This window comes from Leuresthes tenuis, unplaced genomic scaffold (assembly GCF_036924035.1).
Source record: "Leuresthes tenuis unplaced genomic scaffold, fLeuTen1.0.hap1 SCAF_24, whole genome shotgun sequence".
In the NCBI taxonomy this organism is placed as follows: Eukaryota; Metazoa; Chordata; class Actinopteri; order Atheriniformes; family Atherinopsidae; genus Leuresthes; species Leuresthes tenuis.
In genome coordinates, this window is record NW_027325378.1 from 17056362 (window position 1) to 17074985 (window position 18624).

Below are 18624 nucleotides of genomic sequence, written 5' to 3' on the forward strand. Positions count from 1 at the left end.
ATTTGCATTAACATTAAACTAGTACTTTGCATTTGAGATTGATAGCACTGGAGCTTAAATATGACTTATCGGGCAACAATTCATGATTATTTTCCATTATGGAAATTAATAATTAATCAATCATTTTTGGCTCACAGTCACAGAAGTCAGTAATGTCGGCTTTGTCCAAGTAACAATCCGGACCCATGAATAATTTAGCAAAAGAAGGGTAAAACAGCTCATTTACATGTTAAAAGAAAACTGGAAGGGTAAAGTTTGCTTCTTTTTTCTTTTGTACATAAAAACTTACTTAAATCATTATCAAAGTAGTCTCGGTTCAAATGTCCGTCAGTCTGCCGAGTGTTTCAGCTTTCCTCAGCAGTTTAATCTACGATCTAACATTACATAATATTTCACAAGATTTTGCATGTCAAAACCCTCTGTTTTAAGAAAACTTGACAGTAAAGCTGTCAGGGGAGTGCAGTGAAGAAAAAAAGTACTATATTTTCCACTGAAATGGAGGAGAAATCCATATATATAGAATCAAAGATGGAAACACTCATGTAAAGTGCACATTCTTCTGTGTTGTACTGAAGTGCAGTTCTTCACTAAAATAACTTATAAAGAAGTAATGTTCCGTCACTGCTAACTTTGTTTTAATTAGAAAAAGGAGCCACCGCGTAATGTTTCAGGAGAATAGACAGTGCAGTCATCCTGCAATCAGGACCAGAGCTTTGGGCACTCAGCTGACACAATTAACACTGGCTTACAAAAGAGTGCTGAGTGCATGCCTGATGGTGGTGGCTCAGCCTGTAAAAACCCAGCAACAGTGCGGTCGTAAGTGAGAAGTATTTGGTGTGCTCTGTCAGAGGCGCGTCATTACTAGGCCTACTCTGTTGCTGTGTGTGGTTCGTAGGTATCCTGACAAAACTCCTCACAACAAGAACTTTTCTTGATTGATGCGGTTAAAAAACAAAGCCAGCAAAGCAATTTCAACCCCGTAAGACACCTTCTGACCGCCTGAAACTACCCCCCCCCCCCCCTTCACAGTTGATTATACATGAAGGGTTGTTGCTTTCGTTAATCAGTATACATGGGATTGTCATTAAACAGACACCACAATGGACTTTGTCTTGTCTGATTGCATTATTATGAGATACTTCTTTCTTTAGAGGAGCCTCTTTGTTTACCCAAAATAGCCACAGTTGCATCTTAAATTAAGCTGCAACTCATCCGTTTTATTGTGGCACAGTTTGTTCTGTAATCATTTGTTTCCCTCCACAGTCTGTGACTCGCTGTAGTTTCTGTTCTCCTTTAAACTGTAATATGTCATGTGGAAGAATGTCATTTTGAAAAAAAAAAAAGTAACTAGTTATCATAGATCTAATTTGATACAATGAAAATGTCCCGTCGAGGTGGAACCTTTGATAAACGAGGTGGTTGTGGTGCTCAAGGAGAAACTCTTACTGTTTCAGGTCCGCATAGTTTAATTAATCCAGCAGTGTCAGTATGCTTAATGAATAATATGACTGTTTATTGCTTAACAAGGGGAAAAAAAGCAAAAGTTAAGACTTAATCTAAATACCTCTGCTCCCATGTTTCTGCAGATAATTGGTGGTAACATGTTTTCTTGGTTTGATATGAATACATTATCCAAATCAGGTATCCAAAACATGTTCTTATCATAACCATGCTTCGCATGATCAAAAATACCATTTGCAGTCCTGCGCTGCGGCATGCAGTAACTGTAGTAGTCAGCTTTGTGGTTTGATATGAGGTAAAACTGCTCTGTGATGACGTCTGGCTAACAAAAGTGGCATAAGCTGTTGCAATATTTTTCTGTGGGCCAACTGTTTGGTCTCAGAAGTGTCGACATTCAATAATAAACTCAGTGACTTGGTAATTAACTGAATGGAATTGCTCATTAATTGTTGTTTCATAACCTGCTAGCCATAAGCTAACGCTGACCCGTCTATAACCAAGACACTTACAAAAATGAGTGTGAGACAGGGGGCTGCGTAACTGTGGTTACAGCTACAAGCCAGTATGCAAGGAGGTGAAAGTAGGTCCTGCTCATCACAACTCGAATAAATATTCAAATAAAATATTGGCTCATCATCATCAGTTTACACAGAGAGTTTTCCAAACCGTTCTGGAGTCGGGGTTAGAGTTTTATTGAATTTATTCAGTGAATAAACTGCATCAAGTGAGGCAGCACCGCAAATACTTACAAGCATGCTGTGTTTGTTTTGAGTACACTATGAATAAAACACAGCGAGAAAATAAATACATTTCAGGGACTTAGTGGCAAGATGAACTGAGGTTCCTGCATAGGGCCCCACTGTGTTGTGGTCCACAGAGCAGCTGCATGACTTGCTGTTGTGGTAATCACATCACACAGCAGATATTTCAATAAAAACAGGTCAAATATTGCACATACAATTTCCAATGACAAGGAAATCATTGGTTGTGTATAAAATAGAATGACTTTATTATTACTCCATTCATCAGATGTGTTTAACAGAACCTTTATCACATGATTTCAACCCCAGTAACTAGCTATTTTCCAACATACAATCATAAGTAGTGGCAAACTGACTGCAGGACTCATGTGTGGCCATGCTCTGTGCATATTACAGCCAAGCAACCCGTAATACTTGTTTGAGGTACGCAGCTCACCAAAAGTTCAAGTAGTAGCATGACAGCAACAGTGGAATACAAAGTATGTAAGACTTATCAGGGCCTATTGTTGTGTTCTACAGATTGAAGGCCTTCAGAGTACACATGTGCACTTGGGAGAACTTTTACAACTGCAGACAGCTGCATTTCAATCAAATTCATTTAACTCGTCTAACATATAATACTTCAGTTTTACAGATAGGATTTTGAAACGTTTAAACCGTTAGCATCACTGATAAAAGCATTGCATCTCTTACAAAACATGAGCACTAAGTAGTTTGGTATAGTGCTCTGGGTGATATCTTTTAAGGTAAACATTCATTTTTCCTTCGACTCGCTCATTTCCAGTGAGTCCTGAGAAAGAAAAAGGAGGAGAAAAAAAGAGAAGCTTATTAGTACTTCATTCCACAGATAAGAAAAATGATATTGGTGAGCATAACGTGCTGTTTGAAAGCTTTGAGCTCACCCAGCTTTTGAGCTGCATTTCTAATCTTCTCCTGTGCAGACCGCACATCTCCCCCCTCTGGAATGAGGACCTCTATCTCCCCCACATGATAGCCAAAGTCAGCCTGGTCCAGATCTATCTGCACCCCCTCTTCCCCCAAAGTGAATGACCGCCGCACTGTCGTATACTCTGCAAAGCAAACCAGATTCATTTTGCTAAGCCATGACTCATCTCCCTCCGAGGGGGCCGTCTCTGTCTCTATGTCCTCACAAGCGTCCTTTACGGCCTCCTTCACTCTCTGGTGAATTTCAGGCAGACTGGTTATCTCCTTGTAATGAGTGCACAGTGCCGCCGCCAGACATTGCTCTGCTTTCGGGTTTTCTGTCCCATTGAGTGTTGCCGTCGGGCACTTGAGCTCCCAGCAACCTTTCCGTTTACGCAGCCACAGGTCTCTCAAAGTCAGCTCAAACTCGGGGGTGTCAAAATACTGGTCATGAAACTGGCGCTGTCCCAAACAAACTGCAGAGGGAATCACATAATGTAGGAATAAATATAGCAAACACTAACAAGGCTGCAACAGGTCATAAATCTTCATTATTAACAAGGAACAGATGGCTGGTATCACAGTAGTTGCACAGCAATTAGTGTCATTAAACGTTAGAAAAGCCTTTCAGTGACTGTGTGTAAGTTGTTGCTGATCATGGATAAACAATTAAGTTCTAAATGTGCTCATATGTTAATGTGAATTACACAAATTGAATACTTACCCCCGACCTCCTCCAGTGTTTTCAGGGTGTCATCACTGCATAAAAACTTTCTTTCCACTTCCACACTCATCTGAGATAACAGAGCAAGATGAGCACAAATGTTCTGATTTCAAACATGCCAAAGTTCACACTCACCCACTGTGAGACATTTGTAAATGGCAGGTGTAAATTGTGTATAAATTGTGTATTATGTAATAATAATTTCCCTTCGAGAAAAGGTAGTAGATAGGCTGCACTCTCTCAGAAAGAGTTATGTTTAAAATGCATTTCGGTATGCAACCATTTCTTAATCAAAAGTTACAGAACAAGTAATTAGACTGAAGTGCGCTCCACAATCAGCAAAAGCACGCTGGTCCCAGTCAGAGTGCTGAAACTAGATCTGTATCCTGCCCAAATTCAGACCACCACATATTGTTCAATGTTGGTCCAAATGCTGCTAAATGTGCCAATTCTCAGCTCAAACTGGATCTAACACATAGGCCTAAAGAAACCTTAATCTAGCAGCCATGACTGGACCAGAGAAATTCCAAGTGTTTTATTTCCTTTATATAGGATATAAAATGAAAGTCCCAAGCTTCTCAATTAACTTCATGTAAGCATTATAATTACAATAGTAATAGCAAGTTAAGTGTACTGAAGTACTGTACTACAATGGTGTTTTTAACTAAATCAAAAACTACCGTGACACGGTATAAATAACACGGCAATGATATGAATTGAAAAAAATAAATAAAAAGCTGAATTACAGAGAGTAAAACAATATTTGACACGGTTTTGTTGTGACTATTTGTACTAGAGTAAACATTTCTGCACTCTTTTCCTTCGACAGCACTGGAATTAGTGAGAGTTTCAGTCAGTGTTTGGTTAAGCTTTTCGTAAAATTGATTTAGAAAGCCTATATTCGGAAGCCGTAACTGTGCAAAGACGAAGAGCAGTTGTTGCTGCAAGTACGCTGGTATAAAATTATCCGGCAGTAACAGATAAACATGCGCACCTGTCTCGTAGAAAGCCTGAGCTGCTGCTGTTGAGAGCTACGTGTGAACCGCCACTCAAAATCACTAAACTCAGCCAGGGAGGCTCACAAAAATCCCCCCGAAGGCAATTCTTTGCATCTCCACATACCTTCACTGGTCACGTTCTCTTGTCCAATTTATTTTGGCATCGGAAACTGAGCGACAGGTCAACACGGGTATCCCCCATACGCGAGCAAAGTAATTTTGCACAGGCGCGATGCCGGCCACCTATCAGGGTATTCGGGATCATCACTTCCTGTCCCAGCAACGCAGGAGCATACAGATGGTGCAGTTTTAATCCTGCTGCTTCATAAATATTTATTCCACATACTCGTTGACTGTTGATGTGCGCCACACCTATCATTTGATTGAAAACATGTCATAATTCGTGCGGAGGGCGCGGAGCAAAACCTTTGCGGTCACATCTCTATTATTCAGCTTTAATTAACTCGTCTGAGTCTTTCTCGCAATCCAACTTGGCAGAATGAGGACTCATTTATTATTCACCTTTAATTTGCAAACGAGCAAGGGTTTCATATTAAAAAGAGATTCCGTGTAATCTAATCATCCGCACACTTTTTTATTTTTTGGAATTTATTCCATCGAGCATGTTTTCTGAACACAATTTAACATAATTATATTGCTCAATAAGTAGTGGGTGTTTCCACATACATTAATAATCAGTAATGTCTGCGGGGTTACATAAGGGATTTGATAGCCGTGTATGTCCCCTCTGAATGTCAGCAATCAGCCTTGGGGGGAGCTGTGGTCTGTTTACTAGAGGGAAGAGGGGAAGGAGAGAGGGCGAATGAAGGGAGGGGGAGAACAGGAGAGAAGAGAAGAGAGGAGAGAGAGGGAGGGCAGGCAGGCAAGAAAACTTTTCACTTGTGAGGAGCCACAGAGGAAGCGTGTGTGTGTGTGTGCGTGCTGGAGCGGCGACCATGCAGGTAAAAACGCATTAGCTAATTGCTTTGAACTTAATTAAACGTCATTCGTGATCGGTTAATTGCGCGGATTTGAGCGCGGAGAGTGGTCTGCGACTCATAGAGAATCGAGCAAACGACGGATCGTGCTCCTTACTAATCCGATCCATAATAGAAATCCAACATTAAATCCCAAACTTTTTCTGCCTCTCGTCTCTCTTTCGCCTGCTCTCCCTACACCACCCCCATCGTCGAGGCGAACGCGGCGCACGTACTCCGCTTCAAGTAGCTTTGTTACGTTTAATTCCTTCGCCAATTACGGCTCGAAGCTGTTAAAATGATAGTTTAAATGGCCATGTGTTGCACCGTGAGTGTTTAAGGTATGGATTTGAGCGCTCGGACGCGTCAAAAGGGGGTCTGCTGGGCGGCGAGGGAGGAGGGGGTGCGAGTGTTCCTAACACATCTGTAAGCGGAGCCCACGTTCATTAATTAAATGGCTTTAGTCCGGCTAGGCCTCAATTTGCGCTGTTGAGCAGCAGGCGGCGGGCGGTGCAACACTAGATGCCCGATTGGCAGCCCACAATAAGAGGGGTAAGCAAATAACTCGAGGCCGAGGTTTTTGATCCAGAGCTTAGTGTGTGTATTTTCTATCCTGGGTGAACTCAGCCGATGTATTGAAGCTGCAGCTCCCACCTGGCCCAGGCAGAGTTTGTACGGAGTGGAGAGCAGCCAGTTAGAGACAGTTTGAGGAGCGGTTAATTATCTCTCCCTGCTAACAGGCTAGCTAGCAAAGTGACACGACTGTAACAGCTCCAGCGCTTTTGTTTATTAATTTAATGATGGCCCAGCCTTAACTGAGAGCCAACGGGAGATTATGCTAACGCTTGCCCTGTCTTTTTGCAGTTTGAGAGAAGTATGCCCATCACTGCGGGGTTATTTTCTGTAAACTAACGGCTAACCAGTATTTCCAAACACCTCTGTAATGCGACGTTACGGAGGGGGGGGCTTCACAACCTAGCTTGCTAGCTAATTGATTTGTCTCTGGTCGGCATAGCTAATTAGGCTGCTCATTAATTAGCCAACCAAGGACAAGAAGACGCCAATCCGGTTATATCGCGGCTTTTAATTAGGACACTTGTGACAAGTAGCTTTTAGATATGATATACTATGCAGATGGAGACTCGTTGAAATAATATGTGGTCATATAACCCTGCTAGCTTGCTAATTGGCATGACGAGGAAGTGAGGATTGTAGCTGTGTTGGCATTTCTCCTCGTGGGAATGGATTGTTTTCTTAGCTGCATCTTGGATAATAAATGCTTGAGTACAAATACATCAAAGCGTTGTGGGTAAAAGTCTGACAGATTGTGGCCCGTTTTCATTTCCTGAAAACTATATGCATTTCTTATTAATGCATGTTGTCAAGCTAATGCAGCGTTCGCAAAATGCGTCGGTCAAGTGTTTATTAAATGAAAGTGGCGGAAATGTAGTTCTAGTGGACTGTCAAGCAGTGGCTTTTATGGTTTGCAGGGGGGGCTCTGCATGTTCTGCTTTTAATACAATGTTGTGCACATGTGGTATCGGGTCTGTTTGTTGACCATTAGATTAAATTCAAAGTGGCAAAAACAGCGTAGTTTCTATGTGGGGACCGCATGAGATTTCCAACATGTAAAGCCTGCTGCTAGCATCACACAGATCCTCTTTTACATTACAAAGGTGCGATCTGAACCGTTGCATTACTTTGTAATTTGATATGGCCATGGCAGGCAAAATAAAGGGAACCTCTTTAACAAGCTTGGTTCGAGAAATCTGAAGTGAAACTGCTAATATTTGGAAGAAAACGGTGATGAACGCTGATTGAAGGATAGTTTCTGTTTAACACAGCTGTAAAGCAGGAAACCTGTCTCCTTCTGATTCAGGGTTAAATGTGGCCATCAGGTTGAGGTGTTTAAGTGCAGTGTGGTTGAACCAATTTTGTTTCTAGTTGTGGTTTTTGGTTTCAATTTGTTAAAAACAACAACAAGATAATGAGGATATTATTGTGCCTCATCCTGTTTTGTCATGTGTGATTATATCCAATGTTGTTTTACTAAGTTTTTTTTTTTTTTTTGCCTCACACTTCTTGCCAGGCTGTGCATGTTGGAATCTGTCCACTTTTATTGTCTCTGGAAACCAACTGTTTCACAAGTGAATGCTAAACAAGTTTTGTTGAATAGTGATTTTTGTTGAATAGATTGCGATCTCTTTATCGACCAATGTATCTGTTGCTCTGCCATAATCGGGCGGCGTTAATACATGATCATCGATGTGCTTTCAGTTTGGTGTGTGTGCGTTGCTGCTATTGCTCTTGTCACATTTGAGCTTTTCTGTGAATTTACTTCTGTACATCTCACTTTTAATTTCTTCCCCTCTTTTTGATACCTGTTCACTGTGTGTGTGTGCGTGTGAGAGAGAGAAAGTTTGAAAAAATACATTTCTAACATTCATTTCAATGTGTTAGGAGGAGTCTGGAGAGCCGGTGTGCAGTGAAAGGAATGGGGTGGCGAAGTGGCTGTGCCCCCTGTGCCAAAAAGGGCAATCAGACAGATCTTCCTTGTCTTTACATCTCACTGAGCAACACAGCGTACTTCCATCCTGTGTCGACAGACTGCTAGACATTGTAAGTGTGGTGTGGCAGTATGGCCAAAATCATAAGTCATATGACTGTCATAAATTATGGCTGAATTCACTGGGGTTTCCACCCCCACTTGTTATCTAACCTGACTGCGGTGCATAAGTTGCAGGTTGATGTGTAGAAGTAGGACAAAGTGCATTAATTTCTTCAAATGCATAATTTTGTCATTTGTTTTTACGGATATGTTGACTCAAACTTTGAGGTTCTTTTTGTAGTGACGGAAGTACAAAAGCTTAGACTGCTGGAGAGCACACATTTCATAGTTAAGTGACGAGGGACATTGAGAAGCTTCAGGATGCATTGCGGTGCATGTCAGAAGTCACCAAGTAGAGGTCTCTGCAGATCGGATTTGGGAAGTTCTGACTCATAAGACATGATTGGTTAATTGGCTAATTAGAAATGATAAGAAATGATTGTTTCTTTTCTGTCTTTTATTTTTCCTTCCTAAAACAAAAAAAAGCAACTAAGAACAATTCTTGCGAAATATTAATTACTTCGTAGGCAAGAGTGCTGCTGATTTAGCCCCGTGAGGGCAGGATTCAGTTGTCTGCTGTGTGTGAGCTTTGCATCAAGTGAGTGAGAAGTAGCAAGCAGGCTCACTCGCGCAGCCGCAGTTCCACTGGCATGACAGAGAAGAGGAAGTGGAGCAGCAGAAATATTCTGCCACTTGAAATCTCTGAGGAATGGTTGTACATATAAGTATGGCCAAAATCTTGGCTTAGATGTTTTCTTAAGCTCAAGTAAATGGTGTTTTTTTTGTCAGATGATGCTGCGCTCTTATTAGAGCTGAAACCTTGCAGTGCATCCAAAGGGACCGTGGGCAAACGCGTAGTCTTTATGGGGCCGGTTTTCAGTCTCAATTTCATCGTCTGACATTGGAAACAAGAAATAATATGAATGAGAGCAGCTTTTATGGGAATTTGGCTCTATTAGGGTACATTCTATGTGCAAAGAGCATAAGCGAGAAGCAAACCATTAGAAAGAGCTCGCACAAAATAATGCAATGTGATAACAACATGAATATGTCAGTAGGTGAATCACATCCTCTGGCTGCTTTTTTATTTTTTTTTATTTAGCAAACTTAGGCTACATTCCATTGGAAATAGTTGTAAATACTGTCCTGCTGCTGTGTTGTGCTTCAGCTGGTTTAATAAGAATTCTAATAGTCTTTCTCCCCAGTCAGCAAAATGGATTTACGACAAAAAACAAACAAAAAAATTTGCTCTCCTGCAAATCTGTGACAATATAACTCCATAATTGTTAAAGACCGCCTTAACCGACACAACGACAAAAAAAAAAATGATGTAACTACTGTGTTCTGATTATGTACTGCTTCTGCTTCTTTTATTATAAAAAGCAGTTACCATGCAGATAAGTTACCGCAAACAAAGAGGGATTCTAATCAGTCATGTGTTGCTGTTGAACAACGCCCACTTATTGGAAGAATTTCCATTTCCATTCAGCAGAGACTTCTTACTCAAAGTCAAAATAACTACTTTAACAATCAGTAGCAGCAGGGGACAAGCAAGTTCACACAAAGCTTCGATGTCTATTGCTGAGCTATTACAACTTTATTTTTGATCGTACATCCACCCCATTTTTACTCTTGCCTTACTAGATAATAACTCATCAAAAGTTTTTGTAGCTGTTTTGAATCTAAACTAAATTAGTTCAGTGTCTTAAACTGTCATCCTCTTGGTTTTGGGTGTGGAACATGGAAAAGTTTTTTATTTTAAAAAGAAAAATGAACAATTAAGCTCATCTGTTAATACATTGATGATTAGAATTGAAGTGCTTTTAATTTTTTAACAGCTTTGCGTAAATTCAGTGATCTTTGTTTCTAAAAGTTTTAATGTCAGTATTATTACGTGAGCACCAGTATGTAAGTAAAAGTAATTGCTGAGTAGACATCATATTGGGGGTGGGGGGGTAAGCACCACAGTGAGCAGCTTGTAGAGAAAATAGTTCCTGTACTGTGTGAAGAGATGGAGAGAATTTCTTTATCTGTAGATGAATTGATCAAAGACAGTTCAGTTCATGCCTTCTGGGTAATTTGCAAATTAAAGACTCTCTAAGCTTGCTATGTGTAATATAGCCACATATCATTGAGTCACGCCCAGATGTGCTACATAATGGCACTCTTCTCATCTGAAAGGAGTAGCTGCAGATTCATGTTTGCACTGGGAATTTGGCTGACGGACGCCTTTTCTTTTTTTGCAGGCTGTTCTAAAACAGGCTGCCAGTGGAAGAGAAGAGGACAAAGGCGCTCAACAGACTACAGGTGAGGGCGATACCGAAAATGTTAAAGTTGTCTGCTCTTTAAAACACATGCACATATAAAGGCAAGAATGACGTCGATGAATAAGGTCTTCAACAAGGTGGAATCGATGGCAATGGATTTGCAGATTGAAAATGACACCTGACTTGAACTGGCTAACCTTACAAACGTATCATTTAGTCCATGGTTTACAAATGTGTATTCATATTGTCAGATGCTGAATCTTCACAACTGAAGAACACCGAAGACGCCAGTTCAGACCCCTGCCAATCCAGTGAGAGTTCAGACGCTACGCAGACGCTTCGAGACAAAGAGATGGAGGAAGAGAGAATAATGGAACAGGAGGGAGGTGAAGCAGAGCCAGAAGAGGAGGGAAATTCACTCACAGGAGCCAAACGGCAAAATCCAACTGAAAACACAGAAATCCCAGACACGAGCGAAAAGTCCATTGGTAAAAATGGTGTGCCAGCTGAAAATAACACCCGCTCATTCAAATGCAATGCCTGCCTGGAAAGTTTTTCCAATAGAACTGCCTTGAGTGTTCATTACAACTCTGCATCCCACATTCAGAGAATGACCACAGGCCCCGCAAAACAAGGTGCCGAAAGTAATCCCCAGTGTCCCTCGCTTCAAGCTCTGCCTCGGCCATATATATCAAACAAACCCTACCAGTGTGCTGTATGTCGAGTCTCTTACAATCACGCCATCACCCTTGAGAGCCATATGAAATCTGTTTTGCACCAGACCCGCAGCAGAAATGCTGGTATGGTTGCACATGCTGCAAACAGTGCAGTGGCTGCTGCTAGTTTGAGAGGGACCACCACCAGCGCTTCAAGCACTGTAGTGACCACATCTGGAAGTGGAACCAGCCAGTTAGTTACTACCAGCAACTGTGCTGCTCCTGGGACGCTAATGGTGAGTGCTCCGCAAGAAGGAGAACAGATTCCAACCTCCCAAGTGGCTCCCTCCCTCCTCACCTCTCCTGTGGCCTCGGCTCAGGCGGTCTCAGCCTTTCTCACCCTCCTCACGTCAAGTCCCAGCACCCTCTCGCACTCCCTCCTCCCGTCTCTGTTTGCAACTGGTGCTGCTCCTGGCGCCGCTGCACCTCAGCTCGTGCCTCAGCCTCAAATGGTCATGCCCTTGATCTTGAATGGGCTCCAAGCTCAAACTCAGCAGCACCAAGAGAACCAGCAAGGCCAGCTCCTTACCCAGTGTGTGCCATTCGTAGGCCTCAGCACAGCCCAGCAAGCCCTTCTAACCCAAAGACTTAACAGCTTACAGAACCAGTGGCCCTCTTCAGGACTTCCACCAAACGTGCAGCCCTCTCAGGAAGAGCAAAAGCAAACTGTAAAGTGTGGAGGAGAACAAGAGAGGTGGGACAAGGATGAGACAACGGCAACAGACTCAGAACAGAAGAATGAGGCACAAAGCGGGAGTTCAGAGAACACGAAAGGAGAGAATCCTAAGGGAGAAAGCAGTAAAGAATCTGCACAATGTGCAAATACAGAAAGCAAAGAGAAGGTTAAAAGTAATGAGGATGGTGGGAAGAAACATGGAAATAGCACAACAGATGGAGACAGCTCTACAAATCAGTTGGACCTGGAAGGTGATAAAGCAGCTAGCCTGAATCTCTCTCCAGCAGGCACGGAGAAGAACCTCCGCAATAATAACCTTTCGCCTTCTGCATCAGTGCGCAGCAACTCAAGCCTCAGTCCTGTAAATTTAAACCTTACACTTAGTCCTGATTCTACCCCCCAGAAATCACAATCAGGCACAAGCCCTTGTGGCACCCCGAAATCTAGCCCAAGTACAAATGCCTTAACTTCCAGCCAAACTCGTCTCTATTGTAATACAATGGATTCCACTTATCCAGACTTGCCAGTGCTGTCAGAGTTCCAGTCTGAGGTTCTCTGGGCATTTTTTGAGTCTCGAAGTGAGGCTGACGCTGAAAGTCCTCCCCATGAGGACTGCGAAGCACTGGGTAGAGAAGTAGGTCTTTCAGAGGAAGCGGTACGTAGGTGGCTGACCCAAGCTCGGCATGTAAAACACAGACCGAGAGCAACAGAGTCGGAACACCTGGCACGATGTACAAGGCATAGCCAAGGGTCTGACAATGATTATGATGATGAGGAAAGTTCACTGATTATAGCAGAAGGTGAAGATGAGGGTGAAGCTTCCAATAGTCAGGCTATAGATTTGTCCAGTTCAAGAGGTAAACGCATACAGAGAGATGTCATAAAGGAGGGTCAAGGAGACTCCTGCCTTACGTCTGACTCGGAAAATGAAGTGTACACCTCTGTTATTGTTTCTGATGAGGAAAGTCAGACTGAGTTTGTCAAGGAGGGCCCTAAAAGTCCTAAAGATGAATCGCAGCGAGAGGGCCATTGTGAAAAAGGCTCTGTTGGAGGAAAGGTATTGCGCTCCACAACTGTGTTTCTCTCCGATGCAGAGGATGAGTATGAAGATGAGGAGGGTGGAGGGGGCCAGAGGGCCAAGAGGAAAAAACGGAAAGGTGAGTTTGAGCGTGATGAGGTGGAGGTGAAGAAGGAGAGGCAGGACCCAGATGTGGATCTCGAGTTAGAGGCCCAGGGGGATCCCCCAGGTTCACTCTCCTTTGCTATGGACCGCCATGAGATTCCGGCTGGTGCTCTCCACTCCCTTCCCTTGTCTCTCACTCCCTTTCCTGCACAATTTCTCAGTCCCTATGTTCTGTCTCTCACTCCTTCAATGATCGGAGATGGAAGCAAGTTACCCGTTTTTCCCAACCCCCCAACCATCACACGCTTCCCGAGCTCTCTTCTCTCACAGTCTCTCTCCTCCCTCAGCCAAACTAGTCACTACCTGTCGAACGGTGACGACTGCGAGTCTGCTCTTGATCTCAGTATGGGAAAAAAGAGCTCCAAATTTGCTTCTTCCTCCTCTTCTCTTGCTGATAGCATTGCAGCACAGAAGGGGCAGTTGCTGGATGGGCTTGGCCTTCGGCCCACATCCAAAGGGTTGGTTGTTGTCCAGGTTAAACCAGAGCCTGTGAGCGCTGTATCCGCTTCCAACAGCCCTATGAGTCTGGTCAACTGCAGTAAGTCTAATGTTTACATGAGAGCAGGAGAGAAAATGAACACCACACTTCAGGAGAGGGAGAAGGAAAAGGAGAGAGAGCAGCAGCAGAGGAAGTCCAAAGGAAAAAGGTATCGGGATATGCGGCGCTCAAGGACCATCATTCAAGCTGAACAACTCGACATTCTGTATGGCTGCTATTTCAAAGACCCAAATCCTGGAAAGCATGAGTTTGAACAGATTTCAGAATGGGTCCACCTTCCAAAGAAAGTTGTTCAAATTTGGTTCCAGAACATGAGGGCGAGGGAAAGAAAAGGTGAGGTCCGATTCATCAGCGATGGGACTCTGGCAGCAGTTGGGAAACCTCTCATCAAATTCACTTGGCCCCTTTCCAAACCCATATTCTCCAACAAGCCTGCTCCAAACAACAACAATGCTGGGTGCATTACAACTACTCCAATTGTGCGCACCCTCATAAAGACAGAAAGAGATCCTGTGAAGGAGCTGGACAAGACGGTCATGGTGAAAAAAATTGCTCCCGTTCCTATCAAGCCCAAGGAGGTAGTTTCTTCTACAACAGTATCTTCTGTGAGCAGCAGCGCTTCTGCAGTGCCAAAGACCAAGCTTGAAACCACCAGCAATGTCACTATGGTCAAAGTTGCACCCAAAGTCAATCCCCCTGTCCTCTTGGCACCACCCAAGGAACTAATTCCAATTGCCCCACGGCCAACCCAGAAACGAAAGCTAGAAGAGGAGAGTGAAGAAGAAAAGACTGATGAGGAAAAAGACTATGAAAATGAGATGGCATCAGGGCCAGGGATGGCTAACCGCATGGTGCCGAAGCTGCCCACAACTCCCATCAACAACAGGCCTTCAGCCACAACAGTGGTGTCACAAAAACAGAATGGGCTAAACTATTGGACCCCTAAAGTCCCCATTAAGATCAACACTCTATCAAGAGAACAACTGGCTCTTCCCACACATACACCCCCTCGCACCATCCCTCCTCCTCCCACCCCCAGCATTGCCCCGGTTAGCCCAAATACTCCGAGCTCTGCCAAAGTGGGCAGCCCCTCCACGCCACTTGTTTCTAAATCGAGCCCAACAGAAAGCGGCTTTCTATCGCACTCATCCAGCCGCAGGCCACGCACTCACTTGTCCTGCCTACAGCTGTCCATTCTGCAGTCTTGTTATGAGACCTGTGCCCACCCAAACGCCATGGAGTGTGAAGCAATCGGCACAGAGCTCAACCTGCCACTGAAGGTGGTGCAGATCTGGTTCCAGAATACAAGGGCCAAGGAGAAGCGCTGGAGGCTGCAGCAAGAGAAAATCGTAAGTCGCCAATTAGACAAGTCTGACCAGTAATATAACTTCACAGTAGTACTCTTAAAGCTACTATGACTGTAGTATTTATTAATACAATTCGGACGTTTCTATCTTTAATGTTTGAAACTTGCTTTACCTTCAAAAGCAGCAGCTTCTTCCTTTCTATCCATAGAAATGATCCGAATGGTCGAAATACTGTCCTGTTCTGTGTAAAACTTCAGTGGATAGTTGAGCGTTGGCAGATCAAAATTGAATTAGTTCTTTCTCTCCCTCTCTGGTTCCAATCCCAGTCTCCTGTGTCAGGTGGGAAGGTGGACATGAGCTCAGGAAGCTACCTGCAGTACAACGCTCTCAAAGCAAATCGTCCCATCTTGCCCAAGCCCGTTCAGTTAACGGTCACTGAAGCTCCAGCCTCTCCAGTGCCGGGCCAGCCGGCCTCAAAGGAGACCCTGACAGGCCACTGCGACGCCTGCAACGTCTCCTTTGAATCACGGGCTGCTGCAAGGGCCCACGTTTTCTCCCCACGTCACCTGGCTACCCTGAGAACCACTAACTTTGGCCAGCCGTCGGCTCTTGTCAACAAGAACGGAGGCGGAAACAGCGGACTGCCAGGCTCACAGGTCTCTCTGTCCACTACTGTAACCAGCTCTGGAGCTGGTTCTAAAGGGGAGATAATTATCGAGTTGCCTCCCTCTACGGCCACCAGCAACAGTTAAGGACTCAGATCAGGAATGGTCTGCACACTGACAATTTTTGGACCCATTTGGGCTCCTTGGATTTTAATAAACAAATTTGAGCACTAATCCTCTAAAACTAATATTCTTTCATTACGTTGGCTCTCCCTGTGCCCCCCTATCCTTTGCTCAACCTTCATTTGACTTTATATCCGGTAATCTAGACAGTTCACCTGGAATCAAATATGCGAGCAGACTCTTTCCATGCTGCTTGTCACTTCTTCAGTTGTTGTCTGATAAGTGATTTAAAAAGACAAAAAAAAAAAAACCCTCTCAAGTCTCCCTCAACTTTCACACTTTCTCCCAACAGTTTTGGTCCAAACCCTGTGGTTATGTATTACTTTTCTTCCTCTAATTTGTAAAGGCACTCGACTCACCATGCTTGAGCTGTTCTACCCTAAAGACTGATGCAAGCGTTTCCTTTTTGGCAGTGGCCACGCTGGGCCCGGAAACACTTTTTGGGATAACATTAATTACTCACATTTAATAACTCCCCGTTTGCTCCTGTGGAATTGTTTTCTCATGCCTACTTTCACTTCTAGGGCAAAGATTGCTTGGATCTGACTGGACTGAACCATTGGGATAGAAAAGCTGGTATTGGCTGTCATGTTTTTGTATGTTAAAGGAGTATGACCTGAAAAGTGTTGGGGGGGCGGGGGGTTCTCATCTGGGATATAAGAGGTACTTTAGAGAGGATAGGGCTGTTAAATTGTCCCCATTTACATGTTCATAGTTTCATGACAATCCAAATAGACTGCGTTAAAAGAGGTTTAGAGAGAGTTGAATCTTTGGCATACCGCACTTTGACATGTTTTCCATTCTTTGAAATGTTTTTAAGCATTCTGATGCAGGTGTCTTTTATGGAAAGATGCATTAACGCATGTTGGATGCCTTAATATAAATCACGTGAAATCAATTTTTTGCTTTGCTTTTCTTTTTTTTTCTTTCCTGCTCGAGGTTGTTGCAAAAAAAACAAAAAAAATGTGTCCTCGGTTTCAAAATGAAGAAGAGCTGTGTTCCAAAATGCTTTGCCACTTTTTTTTTTTTTTTTTTTGGGGAAGAATATCTATATCCAAAACTTAGCAAATCCCACCTGTAAAGTCATCAGCATTCTCTCTCTCTGCCACGGACTATAATTATACTGTCTCGCTTTTTGCTTTGAATTTCTGTGATTCAGTACGTTGAACATCTGCCCTGATGTGTGCATCTCATTTTGGAATATGGCTCTTCAGATCTGTTGGGAAATGTAAATGTTTTACACCTCCTGCAGGTGTGTTAGAAATATGACAGCCTTAAAGGGGGAAACGCTGCCAGGTGTATCGATTCAAGCCCAGCTGATCCTCGTTCAATGTTGTTGTTTTTTTTGTTTTTTTTTAATGAATCAAACCCCTATTTGGCACTGAGGATCAATCGATATCTTAAATATATGCTATTCTTTGAATACTGTGCATAGAACGTGCAAGATTAGTACTCATTTTATTTACTTGAGTTTTTATATGAATGACAATAGAAGCAATTACAACTGGCAGATTTTTATTTAGGTCAAAAGCCAATCCTGGTAGACAGAGAGAGAGAGAGAGAGCAGGGCTTGAAATGGGCTGTTTCCTTTACTCGTTTTCCCTTCATTTTTGTCTGTTTTGAAGCAGAGTTAGTGATTCTGGTCATGTATGTGCTGTGAAATGAGATGTTTTATCTTGAAACCATGACAAGGGAGACAGTTGGGTATTAATAATATCCTCAAGGGACTAAATGGATACTCGAACCTAGGAAGCAAATTAGGAAACATAAAATGTTTTGACTGAGAGCTAATAAGATGGTGCTGTGTTGAAGGACACTTAACAAACTAAAGACGTTTTCCTTCAAATTAAGTTGTATATTAATGTTACTATTGATAGTTTTAACAAAATGCAAAACTAAAAACATGAACTTTTGTAAAGAAATATATTAAAAAAAATAACTGATATTCCAAAGTAATCCTCCCTTTGCTTTCTGTCATTCAAAAAAAACCAAAAAGCAATCTTTAGGTCGACAGAGAGCAGGAGAGGTGTTAATGCAAACTGTAAAGGACATCCCATGGCTTGACACTTGCACTAGTCCACAATTTTTGCACAAGCTACAGACATTTCAAACGAACACAGCCATTACCACAACATTTAAGAGTCACTTGGCGTGGGTTTTAAAAGCAAAGAGGGTAACGATATTCTCGGACAAGTAATGATTTGTACTCCTGTTAGAAATTGTATCTTGTGTGTAAAGAAAGGACTGGAGTGCTCGAACCTCAAGACTGGGATTACACAGACACACACACACACAGACACGGTGTTGCACTGTCCAAACTAGATACGTTTTTATGGAGATCTGCTTTTTATTCTCTCATGTTTCATTGTCACTTTGATTATCACTATTGTTATAACTGTACTACTACTTATACAATTTATTACTACTCATCACTGTTTTTGATTATTATTGATCCATAATTGTTTTAAATGCCACCTCTGCTCAAAAATATAAAAAAAGAGTATGGTATTCCTATGAATATTGAACAATAATAGTGGCAGTGTTGTTATGAATTGTTAGATTTTTGATTAAGCTTATTTTTCCTCCTTACTTGTACCTGCCTTTTTTGTGTTTGGTCTCCATTATGCTTTCTTTGATATACTGAAAAAGAAATAAAACCGGTTGAACAACAAAGCAAATGTAATCTGTCACATTGCAATGAATCTGAGGCATTTGTCAGGTATCAACATGAACTC

The 18624-nt window shown here is 42.7% G+C and overlaps 2 protein-coding genes across 5 annotated transcripts; one reads left to right on the forward strand and one right to left on the reverse strand.

Annotated features, from left to right (window-relative positions):
- Window positions 1-2147: 2147 nt before the first annotated feature.
- On the reverse strand, window positions 2148-5118 carry thtpa (thiamine triphosphatase). 2 transcript variants are annotated; one of them, XM_072378828.1, is made up of 4 exons: window positions 4993-5118; window positions 3871-3940; window positions 3125-3622; window positions 2148-3012 (listed from the first exon to the last, which is right to left on the reverse strand). In XM_072378828.1, exons 2-4 carry the CDS (start codon window positions 3938-3940, stop codon window positions 2912-2914), a joined length of 669 nt encoding a protein of 222 aa, XP_072234929.1. In that variant the 5' UTR covers window positions 4993-5118; the 3' UTR covers window positions 2148-2911. The 2 variants fall into 2 exon arrangements, with proteins under 2 accessions (XP_072234929.1, XP_072234930.1); XM_072378829.1 differs by lacking the exon at window positions 4993-5118 and adding an exon at window positions 4865-4979.
- A 562-nt stretch (window positions 5119-5680) lies between these two features.
- Window positions 5681-18567, forward strand: zfhx2 (zinc finger homeobox 2). 3 transcript variants are annotated; one of them, XM_072378952.1, is made up of 5 exons: window positions 5682-5830; window positions 8306-8464; window positions 10700-10760; window positions 10972-15143; window positions 15428-18567. In XM_072378952.1, exons 1-5 carry the CDS (start codon window positions 5825-5827, stop codon window positions 15851-15853), a joined length of 4824 nt encoding a protein of 1607 aa, XP_072235053.1. In that variant the 5' UTR covers window positions 5682-5824; the 3' UTR covers window positions 15854-18567. The 3 variants fall into 3 exon arrangements, with proteins under 3 accessions (XP_072235054.1, XP_072235053.1, XP_072235052.1); XM_072378951.1 differs by lacking the exon at window positions 5682-5830 and adding an exon at window positions 5912-6397; XM_072378953.1 differs by lacking the exon at window positions 8306-8464 and having other exon boundaries at window positions 5681-5830.
- The last annotated feature ends 57 nt before the right edge of the window (window positions 18568-18624 follow it).